This window comes from Pezoporus occidentalis, unplaced genomic scaffold (assembly GCF_034315485.1).
Source record: "Pezoporus occidentalis ecotype Australia unplaced genomic scaffold, CSIRO_AGI_Poc_V1 ctg6, whole genome shotgun sequence".
NCBI classification, from domain to species: Eukaryota; Metazoa; Chordata; class Aves; order Psittaciformes; family Psittacidae; genus Pezoporus; species Pezoporus occidentalis.
Window position 1 is genome coordinate 1,356,875 of NW_026915943.1, and position 20,496 is coordinate 1,377,370.

Below are 20,496 nucleotides of genomic sequence, written 5' to 3' on the forward strand. Positions count from 1 at the left end.
CTCTTCAATGCTATAAATTAAAGAGTTAAGGCCTGAATCCTGCAAAGCCTGATCTCTGCAGGCAGATGCTCAAGGCTGTTCTTCAGTAGGACGTGCTCAACAGTACGGATCTGCCCATATGGATCCTATTTCTCCACAAATACTCTTTTAGGGATATGGACAACACATGGCATAACTGGCTGCAGCCCTTGAAGTGGCCTCTGATTTAATGAAACAGATGATTCACCTTTAATGTAAGTCCCTCAGCAGAGAAAGGAGGTCAAGTGTGCCTTTAGCTGGCTGCTAAGCTGGGTGGGAATGGAGGAGAAGACCAGGGCCACAGCTGGGCTTATATCATAGAATGTTTTGAGTTGGAAAGGACTTTAAAGCTCATCCAGTTCCAACCCCTGCCACGGGCAGGGACCCCTTCCACTAGAGCAGCTTGCTCCAAGCCCCTGTGTCCAACCTGGCCTTGAACACTGCCAGGGATGGGGCAGCCACAGCTTCTCTGGGCACCCTGTGCCAGCACCTCAGCACTCTTGTAATGAATATTCCATTAACAGCGCTATTTTGCAAAGCAAATTAAACTCATAATGAACATATTTTGCAGCTGCTGCAGATCTAAAACTTCCAGCTCCACTGTTTCTGCTGATTCCTCACTACTGTGTCAGGGAGACTGCAATTCTCTCTGTTTTCCTTAGGGAAAGCAGGGAGCATTAGAGGTTGGAAATTATCAAATATGGTATAACACCTATCGTATTTCAGGTTAGCAACTGTTCCTTGAAACAGATCCAATGAAGAGATTTATCACAATCTTCTCAGAGTTAACTGGGAGGTTTCTGGCAACACTGAGGTGTGCAGCCCTGCACAGAACAGAGCATGACGGCAGCAGGATGGCTGCACCCTGAATCATTACATGGTTCTGGTCCTTCCCTGCTTTACAGCAGCACCTTGGCAGTCACAGCAGCAGGTACCAGATTTCTGCAGCCAGTGGCAGAGGTAACACTGCAGGAGACAGAATGCTCCATGCTGCTTTAAGATGCAGCAGTGATTTCTAACAGGAATTCTGTCCATGGAAGAAAGAAATGGATTTTGTATGTTAAAACAAGCATTCCCTTCACAAAGCACAGTAAGGAAAATCCACTTTCATTAAAGTTACATCTTAGCAGCAATAATTAAAACCATTTAAAAAGGCCTGTTGCTTCACTACACAGGGTGCCAGCAAGCCAGGTCAAAGCAAGGTAAATACCTCAGATACACAGTGAAATACATAGTGCCTTTAACTGGCAGGATCTGTAAGATGATAACTCCCTCTGTCTCAAGAATCTGTTAAAATAAAAGGGAATTAAAAGTTTATTTTCCGTATTTGTCCCATTTTCAGACATTTCTCTGTCAGTCTCTGACCTGCTCTAGCAACAGTGTTCTCTTTAAGATTATATTACTGGATTCCACTTCAGTCACAGCCTTTCCCTTCACCCTCAGAAATGAGACTGGAACTGCTACAGTCTGAGTAAATGGTTTTCCTCCACACAGATCTCTCAAGTTCAAATGGTACTTTCCACTGCAACCTGCTATTCGTTTGTTCCTCCACCTCCTACCAAACCATCACTACTACAGGTTCCCAAGTCATGCACTGGTATGTCTAGAAAATGAGGCAGTCCTCACCAGCAGGACAACTCAAACAGGCTAAATAGTTTCTGATCGATTAGAGACAACCTGAGCATCTCTGTGAAAGGAGGTGACATGACTGAGCACACCAAGCGATCTAGGCTCTCGGAGCAGCTATACAGCAATGCCAGTCACAACTGAGCATCTCAGCTGAGCTCCAGAAGATGCTTCAGAAGCTGAAGGAGCATTTGACTGCACTTCCCTTCTGCAATTTGTCTCGGTAAGTCATGCAATCATAGGATCATAGAAGGGTTTGGGTTGGAAAGGACCTTAAGATCATCCAGTTCCAGCCCCCTGCCATTGGCAGGGACACCTCACACTAGACCAAGGCTCTGTCTCACCTGACCATGAACACTACCAGGAATGGAGCAGCCACAGCTTCTCTGGGCACCCTGTGCCAGCGCCTCAGCATCCTCACAGTAAAGGACTTCTTCCTTAGATCTAACCTGAACTTCCCATTTCAGTTTGAACCCATCATCCCTTGTCCTATCACTACAGTCCCTGATGAAGAGTCCCTCCACAGCATCCTTGTAGCCCCCTTCAGACACTGGAAGCTACTCTGAGGTCTCCATGCAGCTTCTCTTCTCCAGGCTCAACAGCCCCAACTTTCTCAGCCTGTCTTCAAAACAGATCTCATTTACAGAGTCAGAATGCAGTCTTTACCTCTTGTGGCCAATTATACAGCACTGGCTATCAATCTCTTTCTCTGATTATGCCTGTAAGCCTGGGCTTATCTAACCCGACTTCACTGAGGTCACAAGCACCTCACACGGGAACTCACAGACCTTCTCAAGATAAGAAACTTTTACTTATTGGTTTTACTAAATCTGTAATTGAGATCTTTTTTAAAAGACAATTTTCCATATTACTTCAAATTAAAATAAAAATGCATTTTGTAATAGCATTAACATAAATTTGGGCTGTTTTCATACACTAAGAAGAACAAAGCAAGCTATTAGCTAAAACACTTTTTACTGATTGAGGCAACAATTGCATTAACATGAAAGCATGCCAGAAAACATGTACAAATAGCAGTGCAAAGAAAAGATAACACTTTTTAGGAGTAATTTTTATTACTCCAATGTAAGAAAAAAGCTCCTGAAAGCACTTCGTAATATGTACACAGCCACTTCAATATCACAGAACCATAGAATGGTTTGGGTTGGAAGAGACCTTAAAGCTCCTCCAGCTCCAACCCCTGCCACTGGCAGGGACCCCTTCCACTAGAGCAGCTTGCTCCAAGCCCCTGTGTCCAACCTGGCCTTGAACACTGCTAGGGATGGGGCAGCCACAGCTTCTCTGGGCACCCTGTGCCAGCGCCTCAGCACCCTCACAGGGAAGAGCTTCTGCCTAAGAGCTCATCTCAGTCTCCCCTCTGGCAGGTTAAAGCCATTCCCCTTGGCCTTTCTCAACAAGCCTTTGCCCAAAGCCTCTCTTCTAGGTTTCCTGTAGCCCCTTAGGCACTGGGAGATGCTCTAAGGTTATTTTCAAGTTCATTCTTATTGTCTGACTGCATTAAAACATTAACAACTGTATTTGGTATAGTTCTGACAACCAGACAATTTTCTGTTTCTGGAAGCCATTCCCACTGCAACTGGGAAGTCCATAAAAGGAGAACTGTCAAGTTATAAAACTGGCATGCACCAGGAGAGCTGCAAAGCTTAACTTCTCAACCATTCCAAATTTCATCTGTCTCTGCCTGTTTCAGTTCAAACTCCCACAATTAAAAGCACTGTTTTTAGTGCTATCTCAAAACAGAATCATAGAATGGCTTGGGTTGGAAAGGATTTTAAGAGCATCCAGTTCCAACCTGCCATGGGCAGGGACACCTCGCACTAAACCATGTCACCCAAGGCTGTGTCCAACCTGGCAGATCAGAAGTGCTGTCAAATTTTCCTGTGTCTTAAGACAATGCCACTCACTGGAAGTGCAAAAATCAGAGAAAAGAACTGCCAAAACGAAAAGGTACCTTACAAAGGAATACGCATTCTCGGAGAGGCACAGCTTTACTAAGAAACCCAATACTATGTAAAAAGCAATTCACATTTTATTTTCAATTGCAATAAACTGTACAAAAATGTTTCATTCTTGCCAAAAATAACAGCAATATTTTCAATCTTACATCTAGACAAACAACAAATGCTGATTTTAATCCTTCCTGGGTGAGTTTACAAATAAGCAGACGAGAAGATGTACAGGTTTGTGTCAGAGTCGGGACAGAACAGATTGAATGGAATCAATGTTGAGTTTTTAGTGTCTTTTGGGAATTCCCATACTCCTGCCATGCCTGTTAAAAGCCTAAAAGAACCAAAAGGTTTGTCTCTCACACAAAGGAATGTAAACAGTCATTAAGAGATTTAAGAGGTTGAGTCTTCCAAGGAAACCATAAACGTACCTCTATGCCACTAACATTCTCTTTACACTGAGAGCAGTGCACAGCACTGGGATTGTGCCATAGCTGAATCCACTCTCCAAAATTACATTTAAATATACATCAAAGACTTCTTTTTAAAAAGGTTTCCAAGAGAATAAAAGCCTAAAGTAACAGATCTGAAATGGTCAATACTCTTTTTAGCATTTTGGGGGTGGTTTTTTTCTTATCCTAACTCATGAGCAAATATGTAGCAGCCCCATCAGACCTACCACCACAATGCAATTTCCAAGATGCAATACATGAGCACCTAGTTAACCAGCACCTTTGCCAAGAGCATGGCTTTGTTTTCAGGCTTCATTTTGTTTGCACAGCACATTTAATGCAGACTAACAAACCATAATCTGGGTCACTGACCGACTGCTTCAGTCTAAGACCTAAAATGGAAACACAGTTGCAGTGATTTGAGATTTCAGTTTTTTTTTTTCCTCAGAGTTGAAGCTTAATTAAAAGCTGTTTCAACAGCTTGGGTAGAGCTTAAAAAATTAAGCATCGCCTGTTACTTCAGTGTTGTTTGAGGGAGTAAAGTCTTCTTGAAACTCCGCTTTATAGGGATAGAGTTTAATGTAGGTGTCCACCATTAAATCTAAGTCATGTTTTATGTCAAAGTTTATGTTCAGCAAAGCTAAGTTGCTTGACCTTTGTGTTGTCAAGGTGTTTTTCAGGTAGGCCTTTAAGCGCTTTCGTCCTATTTCGTACTTCTCATTCTCCACCTTCATCACCGGAAGTATGCACAAGACTTTAAGCAACGCATAAACGTTAGGGAAAAACTTGATGTCAGGCAAGTGAAGTGATTCATAAATAGTAGATGGGAGTTCAATGTCTTTTCCTCTGTGCTTCCACTTGATTCTCCAACAGTGAAGCTCAGCAGAAAGCGTGTCTGGATTAGGCAAGTCATTTTTGTACATGTCAGCGTGATGCTCCTCAGATGTGTTGAATTTGAGCTGCCCCATGACTGAGGGCACCAATGACAGACACTTAAGAGCTTTTAAATGTTGTTCTGAGAATATATCTTTTAATTCTTGAATAATATGCTCCATTGTGGGGATACTAAGGATTTCTTTGTAGTAGTTTTCTGACGTTACCTCGGCGCCGAAGTTCCCCTGTTGTGCCCGACGAAACTTTCCTGGGAGTTTAATTTGTACATCCAGTTTTGTAGCCAGATTTGTTGCTTCCTCAAACCAGAATTCGTGGTAAACTTCGATATTCTCCATCACTTCATTCAGAGAATGCAACACTGCTGTCAAGCTGCTGGCTGCAAAGAACACATCTGATGTTTGGCCTTGGAGATTTTTCCCGAATGCTCTTGTAAAAGAGAGGATGTTTTTCAGAATGACAACAGTGACGATGAAGTCAAAATCTGTTAAAGCACTTGAAAGTACAAATGCTCGACCAGCAAAGCAGGTGTTCCACCTGACAGATGAGTCACTGCTTACCGCATCCAAGCACAGTACCAATGCTTGCAGGAGGTCCACTAAAACTTCAAACAGATCATGCCTGCCTGTCCACTGGGAATGGCAGATCTCCTTCAAATCGTTACCCCTGTCCTTGTTGTTCTGAAAAAGAACAGAAATTGTGTTGTCCAGTTCTAACAGTAATTGTGGAGACTGGCTGAAAAGACAGCAAACCTCTTCCATTGTTCCTAACGCAATGGAAACACTAACAACAGGAACGGATTTTGCCAGCCAAACATTTAAGGCACACGAGGAACACAATGTATACACAGCTTGTGGATACTTTTCCAAGAGTCTCTTAGCCACAACTTTCATTTTAGAAGCAAACACACTGGAGACGATGTAGGCTTGGCCTCGACAGTACTCCATGTTTAGACCCCACTTCTCAGTAATAGTCGTGTGGAACTTGACAGCCAAAATTTCAGGGTCAGCTTCATACGGTAAAAACCCGATGAATTCTTCTCTTAGATTATGAGAATCGTCAACAAATCTCACCAACACAGGCAAATGTTCCTCTCCTGCTATGTCTACTACTTCATCGGTGACAATAGAAAAGAAATGCGAGTCCCTTACTTCCCTCAGTGTCTCTTCTCTAACACAATTTTCACAGATCTCAAGCATTTGTTTCTGCTGAGTTTTTGAACAATACTCAAGGTTGACCGCAGTCATCTCAAACCGCTTCCTCAGAACTTCATCTCCAGCATTTATTCTATATTCCAGTAGAGCCTGAAAGTTATCGGAAGCAAAAACACCTTCTGGAAGCTCATCAACATTATGGCCATCCAAAGGAATATTTTGTTTACCCATTAGGATCAGTATTTCAAACAAAGATTTAAGGTAATCTTTGTTTTCTCTTTCTTCCAGTGTTAAGGGGACAGCTTCTTCCTCTTGTTCTTCCCCTCCTTCCTCGGGGACAGCATTTTGTTCATTGTTTTCATTCAACTCTCGAGTTGCCTGTTCCCGTTCAAAAGGTTCATCAACTACAAAACGTAAAACACTGTGTCAAAATAACAGGAATAAAACATAACATTTGCTTTCCCTTACTATCCCCATTTGCTTTATGTTACTCGAGTTTAAAGACTAATACTTCCAGTTTAAAAGTGAATAGGTATTTCAGAAAGAGTTTGACTGTTTGAATCAGGCAGGAACTTAATTATCCTCCTGATATATATAAACTTACAGTTGTGGGTCCTGCATTACCTGGTCAGCCTTAGTGAAAAAGGTTTGTATGAACTCAATTATTTGGGCCACTTACTCTTCTGTTGCTTCAGTGTTCTTATTTCATCTTCAGTCTTTAAAAAACAAAACAGAACTTGTATTGATGATAATGGCTAGCACATGAGCTTAAAATATTAAAACACATCAAGATATGATATAAATATTGTAGATGAGACCATTTTAAAAGTGTTAATATATACCAATGAGTGCTAGAAGGTTGAAGAGAAGAAGGTTCCTTCAGGCAGTTTATTGCTGCCTTGACATGTATTTGCAAACTCAATGAGAGCAGTTTGCTACTACTACTAAGATTCCCATGCTTCTATTAGGAGTTTGTTCAATATGTACTATATAATTATTAGGAAATACACTCCATTAAAGAAAGCTGTTTCAATATGAACGTGCACTGTCAGGATACAGAAATATCTTTAGCTCTATTTTCAGTCAATAAACACACTGAATCAAATTTACAGAATGCTTTGAGTTAGAAGGGACCTTAAAGCTCATCCAGTTCCAACCCCCTGCCATGGGCAGGGACACAGAATCACAGAATCCTAAGGGTTGGAAGGGACCTCAAAAGATCATCTAGTCCAACCCTCCTGCAAGAGCAGGGTAACCTAGAGTACATCACACAGGAACTTGTCCAGGCGGACCTTGAATATCTCCAACGTAGGAGACTCCACAACCCCCCTGGGCAACCTGTTCCAGTGATCTGTCACTCTCACAGTAAAGAAATTTTTCCTGATGTTCACATGGAACCTCCTAGGCTCCAGTTTACACCCACTGCCCCCAGTCCTATCACTGGACATCACTGAAAAAAACCTAGCTCCATCACCCTGACACTCACCCTTTACATATTTGTAAACATTGATGAGGCCACCCCTCAGTCTCCTCCAAGCTAAAGAGTCCCAGCTCCCTCAGCCTCTCCTCATAAGGGAGATGTTCCATTCCCTTAATCATCTTTGTAGCTCTGCGCTGGACTCTTTCAAGCAATTCCCTGTCCTTCTTGAACTGTGGGGCCCAGAACTGGACCCCTTCCACTAGAGCAGCTTGCTCCAAGCCCCTGTGTCCAACCTGGCCCTGAACACTGCCAGGGATGGGGCAGCCACAGCTTCTCTGGGCACCCTGTGCCAGCGCCTCAGTACCCTCACAGGGAAGAGCTTCTGCCTAAGAGCTCATCTCAGTCTCCCCTCGGGCAGGTTCAAGCCATTCCCCTTGGCCTGGCCCTACAGGCCCTTGTTCAAATCCCCCCCTCCAGCTTTCTTATAGCCCCTTTAGGCACTTGGAGCTCCCCTAAGGTCTCCCCTTAAGGAGCCTTCTCTTCTCCAAGCTGAACAAGCCCAGCTCTCTCAGCCTGGCTCCATAGAAAAGGAGCTCCAGCCCTCTTGATCTTTGCGGCCTTCCCTGGACTCACTGAAAAAGGTCCATATCCTTCTTATGTTGGGAGCTCCAGATTCATGAAGAAATATCTAGAAGTTGTCTGTAACTTTCCAACATATAAGCAGAATTTAGGAGTTGAATTCCTCTTAATTGTCAGTATACTTATAACCACAGAGACCTAGAGACACTTTGTCTATAAATGACACAAAAGAGGTATTGACAAAACATAGTTCCACAAGAAACTTCTTGATCTTGATTTTCCACATGGATCATCTTCTCAGTAAATAAGCTAAAACAAATATATCTGAAATGGTACAGACATAATGGGTAAACTGAAGATCACAATCAATATGTAGCAAGAATTTCAGGGTACCAAGTTGTATTCAGAGCTGTAATAACAAGCAAAAGGAAGCTATGCGCATTCTATGGAAGACAGAATGAGCTCTGGATAAACATATTTCATTTTCCAGATTATTTCATTAAACCTTTCTTTGTAGATAAAATTTGTAACAGCATAATATTTGGGTATTTAATTTATAACCAGCAAAAAGATATTAGAATAGGCAGTCCAGAAAATGCACTCAAGTGCTAACATGGCAGGGGGTTGGAACTGGATGATCTTAAGGTCCTTTCTAACCCAAACCAGTCTGTGATTCTATGATATTCTTTAACACTTCTGTGTAACAGTTTCACATGAATTTACTTGTCTTTATTGTTTTAATATTAAAAATAATAATAATTATAAATCTTACATGAAAAACTTACCAGCTCTTTTATCCTTTTCCTGTGTCTGCTGTGGGGATTGTTCAGGTGACTTGTGAGATCAAATATGGTTGGCACAGCGTTATCCCGTAAAACCGTTCTGTAAGGGCTCTGTAAGAAGAGAGATGTCCAGATTAGGAATTTCTTTGGGAAATTCTTACTGTGTGAACACAGAATAACTCCAGAATTTCAGGTGCTGTGCCCTTTTTTTCCTCTTTTTAAAGTATTTTCACTTTCTGATGTTCCAAGATACACAGAAAGCTGTGCTATACAGTTCACATTTTTGGAATAGGACAAGGGGAAATGGGTTTAAACTGAAGCAGAGGAAGTTCAGGTTAGATATAAGGAAGAAGTTCTTCCCTGTCAGGGTGGTGAGGCCCTGGCACAGGTTGCCCAAAGAAGTGGTAAATGCTCCATCCCTGGCAGTGCTCAAGACCAGGCTGGACAGAGCCTTGGGCCGCATGGTCTAGTGGGAGGCATCCCTGCCGGTGGAAGGGAATTGGAACTGGATGATCTTAAGGTCCTTTCCAACCCAAACCATTCTATGATTCTGTGACATCAAGAGAACACTGGAAATGAGAAGAGATATACTAAAGAAAACCCCAACCCAAACCACAAACACCTTTTCCTCCACATTATCTTCACATCCTAGACCCCAGATGCATTAATTTTAACTGGCTGCAACAGTATGATTTCGTTAAAACTAAACATTCTGAATAAAAAAATACTTATGTATCAGAAAGAAAGCATTTAGTTACTGTTGTGCTTTGCTTTTTATCACTTACTGAACAAAACACTACTGTGGAAGATCATACTGAAGGAAAATTTACCTGTCAAATGAGCAGGAAGAAGAAAAGACTCCTGGATGGCCATGTAAAGGTTTCTAGCAGTTAAATAATAATACTTTAAGTAAAAATTTATATTTTGGATATACTGTAAATGTATGGTGTCTAAACTGGCTGATTTCAGCAAGTACAAAAAATTTAACTGATGACATATCCACCTGGCATTAGGCTGAAGCACATTTTAAATAAGCAGGGTTTCATTAGGCTTCATTTCATATTAACTACTTCCGTTTTTCATGTGCTTGTTTCTGTGGTGCTGACTAATGAGACACCCTATCACATCTAATACCACCAGGAGCTCAGAGTCTAACCTGTGTATTTGAATTATCCTTTGGAACTAAAGGACAGATTTTGCCGAAGTATCAAGAGTGAAATTCAGCTGTTGAAACCAACAAGAAGAACTGAAAGCTATAATTTCATCAACAGGAAACAGTGCCATGATTTTAGCTGTATAAAATATAACAGGAACCAAAAGCTTGACAGATGTAAAGAATGTTTAAAGCTCTTGGCCACAACAGAGTGTAACTTTACCAAGAAACGCTGTGTACACACTGCAGTAACACCAGTTATCTAAACTTAGATACTTACATATAATAAATTTATGTAATAAAATGAGCACTCCTTAACATGAAGAAAGACCTGTAGTGAAGACCAGTGCCCCACAAACATATTAAAACAGCAGAAGCAGCCCTCCTTTTCTCTCTGTTCATATACCACCTCTTCCTTTGTGCCAACAAAAGGATGTGTGGTGCCTTGGACCATGACAAGGATCCCAGTTAAGACTAAGGGACTGATCTCCCCAGGGACCAGTTACTCAGGGAGTCAAAGTTTAGAATGAGCATTCTGATGAAAATCATCAGTCACACTTTGCAAGATGCCACAAACAAGAGCTTGTTTTTACTTACACTTCTGCATATCATAGAAGTCTCAAAATGTTTAGCACACAACCTGTAATGCTTGTTGAGTTGATCTGGAGTTTTATCTTCTAAATCTGCCCTTCGACAGTTCTCTACCCATCTTTGACACCTGCACGTAAGCAAAAGAATTAGCTTGTTTTAAGATAAAACAAAAGCCTCCACGACTTCAAACTGTACTCAGAACTGGAGTGAGGTGAACCCTGCCCTTCACAGGACAGTTCTGTATACCTTCTGTCATAACATACCAGCAAATCTATTAGAAAGCTGGTTTTCTCCTTTTGCTCACCACTTAATGCCACCCCAGCAAATTAAGGAATCTTTTCCCTTAATCTAGATATTCAGGTTAGATACAAGGGAGAAGTTCTTTACTGTGAGGGTGGTGAGGTGCTGGCACAGGATGCCCAGGGAAGTGGTGAATGCTCCATCCCTGGCAGTGTTCAAGGCCAGGCTGGACAGAACCTTGGCTGACAGGGTCTATTGCGAGGCATCTCTGCCCACAGCAGGAGGGTTGGAACTGGATGATCTTAAGGTCCCTTCCAACCCAAACTATTCTATGATTCTAGGATACTATATTCCTGCCTTTGTCTCACACAGACTGTTCATGAAACCTGTCCATTTAATTCTCACGAATTCAATCCTTAAAGAAAAAGCTAAAAGAGAAAGATGATCTTGTAGACTGAAGTCATAAAGTTTTCAAAGGCAGCTATTAAAATTGTTGTCTTCTCCACCTCCCTCCAAAATACAGCATTTATCATTTATTGTGGTCACTGGGGAGTTCAGAGTAGATTTTTAAACAGTGAAATTTGAAATTTTAATAAAAATAAAAGAGATGGCTGCATGGAAACCTCACAGTACCCTTCCAATATCTGAAAGGGGCCTAGGACGATGCTGGAAAGGGACTCTTCATCCGAGACTGTAGCAATAGGACAAGGGGCAATGGGTTCAAACTGAAACAGGGGAAGTTCAGGTTAGATATAAGGAAGTTCTTCCCTGTGAGGGTGGTGAAGCCACGGGACAGGTTGCCCAGAGAAGTGGTAAATGCTCCATCCCTGGCAGTGTTCAGGGCCAGGCTGGACAGAACCTTGGGTGCCATGGTTTAGTGTGAGGTGTCCCTGCTCATGGCAGGGGGTGGGAACTGGGTGATCTTAAGGTCCTTTACAACCAAAACCACTCTGTGATTCTACAGACAGTGTTCACATGCCTGTAGTTTTCCTTAGATGCGTATTTTTACATTTACTTTTGCTTTGGATTAGTTTTCTGAGATACAGCACAAAGCAAATGACACATTTTCCCTAACAGGGACTTTTTTAGATATGAAAAATACTGTTTCCTCTGGTGAGCAAACCACTTGCAGCAATTGATACAAATGCATTAGTCAGCTCTTATTTTCCTCAACAGGATCTATGCAATCACTTTCTTGCTATGGATTTTTGAGCAACAACACACACAGACTGATTATGCACAGCTACTCCAGTAAAACTTATTTGTTCATTTATATATTTGCTGCACAAAACTCCAGCAGCTACTGATATCTCTATTTAGAAGTTGAAAAAAAAAAAGTCATTTCCTTCCTCAATAGGAGTGAACAGTGAGCAGCTGCAGCAAAGAAACCCAACAGGCTGCTTCGGAACATCAACAAGGGCATCACCAGCAGAGATAAAGATGTCCCTGTCCCACTCTACTCAGTGCTTGTCAGGCCACCCCTGGAATACTGTGTTCAGCTGTGGTCCTGCTGCACAAAAAAGATACAGACAGGCTGGAAAGGGGCCAGAGAAGGGCCACAAAGATGATCCAAGGACTGGCAGTGTTTGAGGAAAGGCTGAGAGCACTGGGACTGTTTAACCTGGAGAAGACTCAGGGGAGACCTTATCCCCATGTGCCAGTATTTAAAGGGTGTCTACAAAGATGATGGAGACTCCCTTTTTACAAGGAGTCCCATGGAAAAGACAAGGGGTGATGGGCAAAAGTTACTCCTGGGGAGATTCCCACTGGACACAAGAGGGAATTTTTTTCCAAATGAGAGCAACAAGTCACTGGAATAATCTCCCCAGGGAAGTGGTGACCCCCCAGCATTGGGCACTGTTAAGATTAGGCTGGACAGGGTGCTGAGCCATCTAGTCTGGGTCATGCTGTGCCTGGAAAGGTTGGACCAGATGATCCTGAGGTCCCTTCCAACCTGGGATTCCTATAAACCTGCAAAAATAATGCACTCCCTTACACCTCGTGGCATCACAGAGCCACCACTTTACAACAGCAATAAGTAAACAGTTGATAATATACAATACAGATGAGTAAAAACCTTCACATGAACACAACTACTGATTTATTTGTTCATTATTTAACTATACAGGGTGGTTACTCCTTCCTCCTAGGATAAATCCTTCTCCAGTCAAACTCAAGAACAGAGACAACTCCATTATAAAGATTTATAGTAATATCACAATAACTCTACAGCAAAAAAGAAGGAACTTCCACTTCAGTCTCAGTGACTTATTTTACTTCACTCTCCATCACTTTGCTACATAATCTTCAACAAGGACTCATTTTTAAAGCGATCTGTTGGGTTCCATCCTAATTGGTGCATGTTGGCAATGTCCAGGAACCCATATAGAGAAGTTATGTGAAGAACCTGCTATTTCAGTAGGGCAAAGTAAGGTTGAGCTCCCCACAACCCAGTTAGTGCTGAAATTCATGAAAGTGAAAAAAAATTTCTCAGTCCACTTAAAACCAAAAGGCTTGAAATAGTCTTTGTGATTCCTCAATTAGAAAAAAGATGGGTCATGACCCAGGAAATAGCTGGAAGTGGATTCACCATCATCTCTACTTCAACTGAGGGCAATAAAGGGCAACTGTGAAGAAAAAAGGGGGGAATCTTGGGTTACCTCATGTTGTGCTAACTCCCCTGAATCACCTCCTGGCAACCACAAAGTGGTGTCAGCAGCGGTGAATCTAGAGCTGGCATGCAGTTGTCATGGACAGACAAAAGTCGGCCTGAATCCCTTTACCTCTGCTGTGGCTACCAACCAGAGAATAAGTTAAGTAGATACTAGTAGATGAGATTAATGAGTGATGGCAGAAGAGCTCTTTAGAGGGGGTTCATTCAGGAAATGAGTCTCCAAAGATTAAATTAACCACCCAGTACTTCTCTCCCTTCCCAAATTCTTCTACTATTACAGCTGCAGCCACTGCCTTTTGTACTGAAGTCAAGACTGCCTGAGCCCATGAGCCAAAAGAAGCCCTTAACATGTAGAACCCGATTCTGTATTCTCTGTTCAGACACAGGTGCCAAGCTCTTCACCTCATCAGAGCAGTGGATTAGCAACTGGAGCTCTAGACAGCTAGGAAATTCGACTGGCAAAGACTGGAGCGTTGATGCTCTCTCTCAGGTGGCTGGAGGAGGTGGTGGAGGTTATGTGACTGGACTCAAGTATGCCAACTCCACCTGTGTTTGAATTCAGCCTTTCAGTCTTGCTATGAGTTTAGCTCCTAATCTAACACTCTCCAAGGAACAAGGAATGGAAGAACAAAGAAAAAGGAGATCAGACCCCTGAAACCACCCAACACAGCTCTGCACGGTGCTACTCAAGCAGCAACTAAAAATACTTTGGAAGAAAATTATGTATAAAACTTTTTCCAGCTTTTTAGTATTCAACTAATGCACTCTGTAGGCTGCTGCACAAGCGCTTTAGTTGCAAAATATCTGGCACAAATTAAAAACCATCCCAATGTTATATATTACACCACTATTCAGGTATCATTCATTAGCTTTTAAGGTACTTTTCTTCAGTCACAAGCTCTACATTTTCAGAGATATGCCAACATCTCATTGAAGCTCTAATGGCATTTTAATGGTTTATCTACACCTCAATGTGTTCCCTCCATACAGGTCAACTACAGCTGAATAGTATCTCTTTGCTTAAGAAGTATTTTGCTGTACTCACACTTCACCATAACTCAAACCATGACGACAGAGTCAGAAACACTGATGAGAGACAGACATCTTACTTAGGGGATCACTGCCTAGGCCATACAAAACCATAAAATATGCATCCTTTTTGAGGTAACGGAGGCTATTTATACATTAATATTTGATATGAAGAGACTACATACCATCCATTAAATGCAGCTGGTTCTGTTTTTCAAAGCCTAATCTGTGCACCCCTTCTCTTTATCTCAGGTAGTAAGAATAAATGAAGACAGTCTTCAATAACTAGTTAGCTCTCTCAGACATGCTAACACTCGAAAGAGCAGGCTTGGAATGCCTAACTGGAACTGCTTAGCACTGAACTGGGAAAAATATAAAAGCAATTATTCAGTTATTGTGGAAAACCTGAAAGCTGTAAAGTAGTAGAGACAGTCTACCTGGGCCTGTGTTTCTCACTATTTATTTATTTTGTAATTCAAATAATAATGCCATTATTCTCAACTTTCTCACTGGAAGTTACCAAGTGCAAACAACACATTTTTGTCACAAAGTACTTTGCTCACCAGACCAGTTTGACCTATAACAGTGAAAGGTTTCTATGACTGCGAGCAGCACACGCAACACATTGTCATTTACAACTGCAGGTGACTTCTGCAGTTCAAGCTGGAGAATAAACCACTAACACCCTCTAGTCTACAAAGCCATAAAGTTATTTATCCATATTTAAATGCTGTTGCTAAATTAGACTGTAAGATCAACTTTGGACTTTTTAACATAGGTTTAAATGAGAAAGGCGTAAGATACGGGGGAGTACTTGTAGAAAACTTAAAGAGTATCACCTTTGTCATTTCATGCTTTTAAGAGCAGAACTAAGACTCTACAAACAGTTTAGGTATAGCTTATCCTTTCTTTGGACAGTGGAAAGGTCTAGATGATCCTTCAGAGTCAATTTTAACTCTATTTTCTATTACTCTGTTACAGCAACATCAGCTGTATCAGCCTGAACTACTTAAGAGAATTATGAAGTGAAAAAATCATACTCACACACTGTAGAAATACAACCCAGTACTTAGAACCACAGAATCATGTCTGTGATCCACTTTAATGTTAGCAAATGAAGCATCCATAAACCTATGTTTTTCCAACGCATTGTAGTTGAAATAAATTGGGTTTTTCTTCCAAATAATAATTATTTCTAAACTTACACAAGTGGTGGTTAAAAGTAGTAGTATTCTAATTCTGAAATGCTGTTTGGAAAAAACACCCCAACCTTTAAAATTAGTGCACTAATTACCTGCACTCTTTTTAATACATCACTGTATTGCTACCATGAAAACATTCACTCAAGACGTCTTTCAACAGAAAAATTTTCATTTGAAAGGGGTATTTTCTTGAAACAATGGATTTTCACATATTGACCAACTCGACAGGACTCAGATTTTACAGCATGGACTCCTTACAAATCAGACTAAGTTCAGAGAGCGCCAAAGCTCTTCCATTCCACACAAACTGCAACTGCTGCTCCAACTCACAGGATGGAAAGTGGAATGAGAAAATTCTCAGAGCAAATAATGCAAATGAAGTAGGACATACATACAGAGAGTGATAGGACAGGGAAAATGGTTTTAAACTGAGAGGGTAGATTCAGATTAGACATTAGGCAGAAGCTCTTCCCTGTGAGAGTGCTGAGGCACTGGCACAGGGTGTCCAGAGAAGCTGTGGCTGCCCCATCCCTGGCAGTGTTCAAGGCCAGGTTGGACACAGGGGCTTGGAGCAAGCTGCTCTAGTGGAAGGGGTCCCTGCCCATGGCAGGGATTGGAACTGGCTGAGCTTTAAGGTCCCTTCCAATCCAAACCAGTCTGGGATTCTATCAAAGATTAAGAGTGGGTAATCAACTATTTTTATTTCCGTTTTCATTAAAAGCATAAACATATATAATAGGGTTTGTACTGTAAAACCTAGCACATCTGGCCATCAGAAAGCTGTCTTGTTACTCCAGCTTTAACACAGGCATCGTGTTCACCCAGGAGAGCCTGATGATGCATCTGAAAACACAGCTTTAAGCAGCAGCTACTACTTAATACAAGCTTTTCTATCTTCATTCAAAATCAGTTACAGGGAACTGTTTTCTTAGAAATAACTATATTCCCACCATTCCCATGGGGTTTGCAATTTTCTGGAAACCAGGTCAAGCAGCTTCAAGGAAGCAATCTATATATGGTATGTGTGTGTGCATATATATGTAAATATATATATATTCTACACCTAGGTTGGAGCAATCCCAGGCACAGCTACAGGTTGAGCAGAGAAGAGATTCAGAGCAGCCCTTCGGAGAAGGATTTGGGGGTGTTGGTCGATGAGAAAATGAACATGAGCCGGCTGCAGTGTGCGCTCACAGCCCAGAAAGCAACCGTATCCTGGGCTGCATCAAAAGGAGCGTGACCAGCAGGGCAAAGGAGGGGATCCTGCCCCTCTGCTCTGCTCTTGTGAGACCTCACCTGCAGCACTGTGTGCAGTTCTGGTGTCCTCAACATAAAAAGGACATGGAACTGTTGGAACAAGTCCAGAGGAGGCCACGAGGATGCTCAGGGGCTGGAGCAGCTCCTGTATGGAGCCAGGCTGAGAAAGTTGGGGCTGTTGAGCCTGGAGAAGAGAAGCTGCGTGGAGACCTCAGAGCAGCTTCCAGGGTCTGAAGGGGGCTACAAGGATGCTGGGGAGGGACTCTTCATCAGGGACTGTAGTGATAGGACAAGGGGTGATGGGTTCAAACTGAAACAGGGGAAGTTTAGACTGGATATAAGGAAGAAGTTCTTTACTGTGAGGGTGCTGAGGCACTTGACTGGGTTGCCCAAAGAAGCTATGAATGCTCCATCCCTGGTGGTGTTCAAGGACAGTTTAGACAGAGCCTTGGGTGCCATGGTTTAGTGTGAGGCACCCCTGCCCATGGGAGCGGGGTTGGAACTGGATGATCTTAAGGTCCTTTCCAGCCCTAACTATTCTATGAGATAGATATATATATATAAAACATCAAGAAATTTCAGCCCTTGTTACCTCCTTTTAGGGAAGAGATAAGTGGTATTGCTCTAGCACTTATGCACCTTCCAAAACTGTGAGGAGCAAGTCAAATGATTTTAGGAGCATTATCTAGATTTAAAGATGACCTTCTCATAAGGGTTTCTATGTCTAAGTGCATGATTTATTTCCTGCAACCTCTTGCTCACACACTTCTTGCTCTACCAGTGCACCATCCCTGCTTTTTACCCACTGGGAGCTTGAATATCCCATCACTTCTGCTGTTGCTCATGGTGGTTTACCACTAACCACCACCCTTGTAATCCTGTGACAACTGCCTGTCACACCGATGTCCTGTTGTCACACACGTATCTCATCGTCCAGCACCTCAATACACACTGACAGATTTCCACCCCTGATCCAATGCTGGGCTCCCCAGCCTCATCCTATTGCTCCCACACCCCTCCAGCTGCCCCACAGACCTGTCAGACATACAACCCCACACACCCTCCCGTACTACTCATACCCTCCCACTCCCCTCACAGCCAGGCAGCCCCCCCCGCTCCCTCCATGACCCATCGGACCCCCCGCTCCCTCCACGACCCATCGCTCCCCCCATCGCTCCCTCAAACCCCACAGGGCCTCCCCACCCGGGGGTGGGCAAAGCGGAGGTCCCAGCAGCGCATGCGCAGGCGGCCGCCCGCCTCCCCGCCGCGGCCCGCGGGGTCCCGCCCCGCCGGCACCACAGCGAGCAGCGGCCTTCGCCGGGAGAAGGCGGCAGCTGCGAGTGGCGAGCCCCGAGCTGAGGTGAGGAGGCGCGGGGAGAGGGAAGGAGGGAAGGAAGGAGGGGAGGGAGGCACCTCCCCGCCGCGGGGTGTGCTCAGGGAGAGCGGCCTGAGGGGAGAAGCGAGCACCCTCAACGCGCTGCATCGCCGGCCGCCTTCCTGAGGCGGCAGCAGTGCCCGCGTGCGGCCTCACCTGACGGGGTCCCGGGGGAAGCGGAAGAAGGCGAGGTCGGACTGTGTGCTCTTGCGGGTGCAGTTGGGAGCCGCGCAGAAGTTCGGCATGGTCCCGCGGGTTGGCGCCGCTGCCCCTTTAAATGCCGGAGGGAGGGGAGGGAAGGGGGGGGGGGGTGTATGTGGGGAGGAGGAGGAGGACAGGGGGGAGGGAGGGAGGCAGGAAGGAAGGAAGGACGGGGCCGGGGTGGGGGAAGAAGCGGCTCTACACTGCTGTGAGCGGCCGGGAGGATTCACCGCCACCCTCCGCCGGGACAAGGGCCGCCTCCTTCCCACAGTGCACCGCGAGCGGCCACCCGCCGGGCAGTGCCCATGCGCCGCGCTGCGACGGCGGCGCCCGGATGAGCGGTGCGCATGCGCGCCCCCTAACGGGGCTCTGGGTCCCTCAGTGGTAGGAAGCGGTGTGTGAGCGGCCTTGGGTGGATTCACCTTAAAAATGGAGTTGGGATGTGGAATACAACATGTTCTGGCTCTCTGATGGATGTTTTGTTATGTTCTGCTTTTTAGGAAGGTGTTACTCTGGAGCCTGCATGGGTAATGGGAGAAGGCTGGAGAAGTGAAGCTCCATGGGGACCTCAGAGCAGCTTCCAGTGTGTGAAGGGGGCTACAAGGATGCTGGGGAGGGACTCTTCATTAGGGACTGGAGTGATAGGACAAGGGGTGATGGGTTCAAACTGAAACAGGGGGAGTTCAGGTTGGATATAAGGAGAAGTTCTTTACTGTGGGGGTGCTGAGGCACTGGAATGGGTTGCCCAGAGAAGTGGTAAATGCTCCATCCCTGGCAGTGTTCAAGGCCAGGTTGGACAGAGCTTGGGTGACATGGTCAAGTGTGAGGTGTCCCTGCCCATGGCATGGGGTTTGGAACTGGATGATCTTAAGGTCCTTTCCAACGCAAACCATACTACAAACAAGGAATATGTTAAGCAATCAAGTAATCAAGCAGGGAGTATGCCTGATGTGGAGGCTTTGTCACATGTGTCAGAGGTGAAAGCAAGCTTAGGAAAAAGAACCAGGAGATGGAAGACTGGATGGTTGGAGGAGAAAAAAGAGTTATTCACCAAATATGGCTTGCTAGTAGTTTGAGGAATCATGGAATCAGAATGGTTTGGGTTGGAAGGGGCCTTAAATCTCCTCAAGTTCCAGCCCCCTGAAATGAGCAGGGACATCTTCAACTAGATCAGATTGTGCAAAAGTAGGTGAAGTAGCTATAAAATCTATAAATGCTGATGGCAAATGATAATGGTTTCAGGTATGGTAGTGCTGCAGTGTGAGAATTCAGCTGTGATATATTTTCTATATATTTTCAAAATCACATTAAAAAGTATCCTGACATGGAGATCTGTTGGGCTTTGGGAAGCAGAATGTAAACATGGGAAGCAGCCAAAGTCTTTGTTGTTTAAAAAAAGTGCATAAGGGGAAATAAACCAAAAAAATTTACTTGTTTCTTTTAGCATGGCTTCAAGACTTGTAAGCTGTTCTGTATGAATATAGCAAAAGCTGTCTTTTGTAGGAAAAACATTGCTATCAAGTGCCTTTCAAACAAGGAGTCTCAAAATATATTTCATTGGAATAATTTTCATAACATTATTTGGTGTTAATTATTTGCCAGGATTCAAATTTAGGCATGGAGCTAATTCCTTATCAGTAGTTTTAAGCAGTCATTTAAGCCAATGCTAAAGGTAAGTTTTGGTGCACCTCCCTGCTTTCACTTTACTGGGCAATCACCAGCGTTCGTACGCAGTGAACTGTGTAAGAAACTTAATCAGAAACTAACTCCTTTTTAAATACACTCATTTACCTTTAGGTTTCATTTAGTTCAGGTAAATGCCATGTGATATGCTGTGCAGATACATAAATGTTCACACTCAAGACAAGAAGAAGAGAAGGATCAT

At 43.5% G+C, this 20,496-nt stretch overlaps 1 protein-coding gene and 2 long non-coding RNA genes across 3 annotated transcripts; 2 read left to right on the forward strand and 1 right to left on the reverse strand.

Annotated features, from left to right (window-relative positions):
* Positions 1 to 3,676: 3,676 nt before the first annotated feature.
* On the reverse strand, positions 3,677 to 18,872 carry THAP12 (THAP domain containing 12). The gene is made up of 5 exons (XM_062639139.1): positions 18,567 to 18,872; positions 10,640 to 10,760; positions 8,893 to 9,000; positions 6,788 to 6,824; positions 3,677 to 6,512 (listed from the first exon to the last, which is right to left on the reverse strand). Exons 1-5 carry the CDS (start codon positions 18,653 to 18,655, stop codon positions 4,564 to 4,566), a joined length of 2,304 nt encoding a protein of 767 aa, XP_062495123.1. The 5' UTR covers positions 18,656 to 18,872; the 3' UTR covers positions 3,677 to 4,563.
* Positions 6,391 to 6,839, forward strand: LOC134174327 (uncharacterized). The gene is made up of 2 exons (XR_009968601.1): positions 6,391 to 6,521; positions 6,741 to 6,839. It is a non-coding gene; the product is annotated as an uncharacterized LOC134174327 (long non-coding RNA).
* LOC134174326 (uncharacterized) lies at positions 18,226 to 20,087 on the forward strand. Its single transcript, XR_009968600.1, has 2 exons — positions 18,226 to 18,395; positions 19,112 to 20,087. It is a non-coding gene; the product is annotated as an uncharacterized LOC134174326 (long non-coding RNA).
* The last annotated feature ends 409 nt before the right edge of the window (positions 20,088 to 20,496 follow it).